This window comes from Talpa europaea, assembly GCF_964194135.1.
Source record: "Talpa europaea genome assembly, chromosome: 7".
NCBI classification, from domain to species: Eukaryota; Metazoa; Chordata; class Mammalia; order Eulipotyphla; family Talpidae; genus Talpa; species Talpa europaea.
The window spans coordinates 11067962-11071950 of NC_140074.1; the positions used below are offsets into that span (position 1 = coordinate 11067962).

General features: G+C 55.3%; 1 protein-coding gene across 1 annotated transcript; it reads left to right on the forward strand.

Moving 5' to 3' along the window:
• Positions 1-349: 349 nt before the first annotated feature.
• LOC311174405 (uncharacterized protein) lies at positions 350-1161 on the forward strand (the record flags this gene model as incomplete). Its single annotated transcript, XM_084238749.1, has 3 exons — positions 350-396; positions 621-680; positions 820-1161. 3 exons carry the CDS (start codon positions 350-352, stop codon positions 974-976), a joined length of 264 nt encoding a protein of 87 aa, XP_084094875.1. The 3' UTR covers positions 977-1161.
• Between the last annotated feature and the right edge of the window lie 2828 nt (positions 1162-3989).

Genomic DNA, 3989 nt, shown 5'->3' on the forward strand with positions numbered 1-3989 from the left:
TTTAGGCTGCGCTGACCCCTCAGCCCCCCTCCAGGTGACCCCAGCCCCCGAAAACCCTCACCCGGGCCCCCAAATATCCCGGCCTCATAGCCACCGAGCCTCTCGCCCTGTCCCCCTGAATGTCCCAGGTCCCTAAAATGACCAGCCCCCTAATCCCGAAGGTTCAGAGCCCCCCAAATCCTCAGCCCCACCCCGTGCGGCACCTGGGGCCCCCCCGGGGCGCCGGCCTCCGTTGATCAGAAAATAAGCGAGACCGACCCGGCCTCAGCATGTCAGGGAAGGGCACCTGGGCTGGGGGAGTCCTTGATCCGATCCTGCCGCTCCCCAGGAGACGTTCGGAGCCCGGGACATGTCGGGATTGAGGCGATACGAAGTGGCGCTGGAGGCGGAGGAGGAGTGAGTGGAGGCGGGTTCTGCGGAGGAGGCGCCCGCCGCTGCGCGGGGGGGGGGGAGGGCGCGAGTCCTCTGGGGGCGGGGGCGAGGGGGCGGGGCCGGGGCGGGGCTGAGGCGGGCCCGCCCCTCTGTGGGCGGGGCTTCCGTGGGAGGGGCGCGGCCTCCGGGGGGCGGAGTCTCCGGGGTCAGCCCGCCCCGCCCGGCCCTGCCCTGCCCTCTCTCCGCAGGATCTACTGGGGCTGCTTCTACTTTTTCCCCTGGCTGCGCATGTGGCGGAGGGAGCGGAGGTGAGGGGCTCTGACACCGCGGCGGCGCCCGGGGCTTGCGCGAGGCTCAGTCTCGGAGGACGGATGGGGCGGGGTCCGGGGTGGGGGGGAATTCGGGGGCCTTGGCCCCACCCGACGGCCGTGTCGGGTCGCCCCGCAGCTCGGCGCACCCCCGGGAGCAGAAACTGGAGCCTCTGCGGGGACTGATGAGCTGTCTGTCAAGCGGCCTGGGCCCAGCTCCCCAGCGCTCGGGTCGCGGCCTCCCCCGCCGTCCCCCCACCGCCACTGCCCAGCCCGCCGGTGCATTAAAGATTTAAAGCCACTTGCTGCCCTCCTGACTCTGTCGCCGCTGCTGCTATTCGGGCTGGGTGCCTCTCCCCAGGCCAGCTGTTTCCTTACTTACAGAACCTCCCGCCGCCCTCTGACAGGGTGCCCTGCCTGCCACCGTTATTTCTAAGGGGCTCTCAACAGGATCACACCTCCCCATTGTTATTCGTGGCTGCCCTGCACTCTCTTCCCCCACCCCTCACACACACACCTCCATCGCTGTGACTTGCCTAAGGGAGGGCATCTAAATCGGTCTAGCCTGGTCAGCCATCCCAACTCTATCCCCACATTTGTGTTCTGCTGCCCCAGCTCTGCTGCCACCTTCCTCCTAACAAGGACTTTGCCGAGTATCTGAAGAATCAACTTTTCCCAGGAGTGTATCAAAAGAATTTTAAACCCAGAGTTGTAAGAAGTAGGTTGTGAGAGGAGGGAACAGTTTATATATGCCATCTCCCTCTGTCTGCCACAAGGGAGTGACTTGGAAGTGTGGGCGGTCTTTCTTGCAGGTAATACCCCAACTTCCAGCTACTCCAGTCTGATCCCTGGAATTTAGAGATACCTGACATCAGTACATCTAGTAGTTGTTCTTACCTCCCCAGGAGAACCCAAGGGCCAGTCCCTGCCACTACCTTCTGGGTTTTGTTTTTTTTTTTTTGAAGATTTATTTATTTATGCATACAAGAGCTGGGGTACAGGCCTGAGTGTGTGTGTGTGTGTATTCACCAGAGGATTCGCCAGAGACAGAGTGGGGAACAGAACAGGCAGATTGACCAAAGTACACTGCTGAGGGGAGCAGTGGGCAAGTCAGGAGAGGTCTGCTGCGCCATGTGGGTTGCTCCCTGGCAGGCTGGGGATCAAACTTGTGCTTCAGTGACTGAGGATAGCTTTAAGGGTTGCGTCTTAACCCCTTGCACCACCAGAGAGGCCCTGCCTTCTGTCTTGTCACCCAGTTGGCTTGAGAGTACTAGTGGTCAGAGACTCCTGGGTGGGTCTGCTTTCAGTTAAGGACTGGCTACAACAGCAGAAAGGACACCACAGGATTAAAGACACAGCCTTGTGTGTGGGGGGATGGAGAAGGAGACAAGGTAGGAATCTAACTTTTAGCCTGGGATTGCCTCTGCTATAGCAAGTTATGGCTGAAGAGAAGACTTGGCTCTATATTTGGAGAAACCAAAGGGGGGAAATGGATACATACTCAGATGAATTTGTTTCTTGCCTTCCTAGGTCTCTGGACTAAAAGTCCAGGAAAGACCATAAAGTGTGTGGCAAACAGCCAGCTAATGAAGAAGACCTGTGACAAGATGATGGTACCTCAATGGCTATATCCAAGCTCTGAGGCACAAGTCCAGACTGGAGGGTGGAAGAAAGAATTTATGGCCTCTGGTATTAGAAGTTAAAGGGAACTCCTTGAACTTCTTGACTCCTAGATCCAGAGGTCAAGTACAGTGACCTCTGGGTTGTGACCACTTTCAAGAAAAGACCCAGGCTCTTGAGCCACTTGCTCACAATGTCTACATCAAGAACCCTTTCAAAAGTAGAGTGCCCTGTCTAGTCCTGGGCTACACCTCAACAATACAATGTGAGAAGACCTAGTGTCAATAAGAAAAACTCCAGGAAAGGGCCTTCAACCTCACCCTGGACAGGAGGGAGTAAAAATTCAAGCTGTTCAGACTGGGAGGGGAAGTAACCCTACACTAGGAGCTGAAGGTCCCCCCAATCGTCACAGCTCTGCAGCAGAAAGAGATGCCAGGGAAAAAGATATGAATCCCTGTCCCAAGAGCAGCCCTGTACCACAGGGGTAGCTCACCAAAGAGCAGGCTTCAAAGGCACCCCTGCAACAAGACAAGATCTGGATTACTGGGTTATGACTCAGTTTATGTTTCAAATGCCAAGCAGGATTGGAGGGCTAAAATCCCCAGATCAGGAGTAAGAGATTCTTCAAGGTGCCAGGGGACCTAAATTTAGCAGCTTGTCCCCACCCTAGGCAGTCCCCAGCTTCCTGGAAAGGACTGGAGGTGGAGGAGGAATTTTGACTTGCAGGGAGGGGGAAGAAAGGGAAGAGGGAAATAAATGCTTGGTGTAGAATTAGGATGGAAGGCACAGGAAGGAGATGGGACTGGGGGGCTTTTGCAGGAGGATGGGATGCAGAGGGTGCAGGGGTTGTTGATGTGGGCTTTCACTGGACGTTGGTGAGGAGGGATGTTCCTCCAAGCCCACAGTGGAAAGAGGCTAGAATTTGACCAGACAAAAGAGAGGTAATTGAGCTCTTGAGTCTTATGTCTCTAATAAACCAGTGATTGAGTCTTGGAACCCCAGACCCCTGCTGGCAAGAGGCTGACATTCCTGGGACAGGACTAGGCAACAACAGGAAGATAAGATTTGTGTATTTTACCTGTTGACAGTAGTAACCTGGCACTAAAGAATTTTATCTTCCCTCACCTGGCCTCGTCTGGCTTCCTTCTTGTTCCATCTTCCTGGGAAAAATAGTCCCTACCTCACCATCCCCAAGACACCCACGCAATACCACTAGCTTCTCACTCAATGTGGCCAGTCCCAGCCAAGGTCCCAGCCAAGACTTATCAGCCCATGGGTCTGTTTTAGGGACCCATTCCCATCAATTTCTCTTGATAAGGTAGGCAGGCTAGAGTAAGAAGTGGGGAAGGAAACATGAAGGCAAGTTGATGCTGGCCTGCCCTCTGCTCCCACCCACCCCATCACCCCTATAGAATCTGTGCTAATATGGATGTGTGATGGATGGTTGTGAAAACACAAATGTGTCGGAGTAGGGCTTTGAGTGCACTGGACTTGTTTGATTCTGATGTGGTTGTCTGGCCATGTGAGGCTGATGGAGTGACTGAAGTGTGACTATGAATGTGTAGCTAGGGGTGTGTGAGTGTGAATATCCATCATTGGGCGCCACTGTGGATCCTTGCAGTCACTGTACTGTAAGTCCCTGATGTGGAATCCCCAGGCCTCTTTGTTATCAGGGCTATTGTCTTGGTG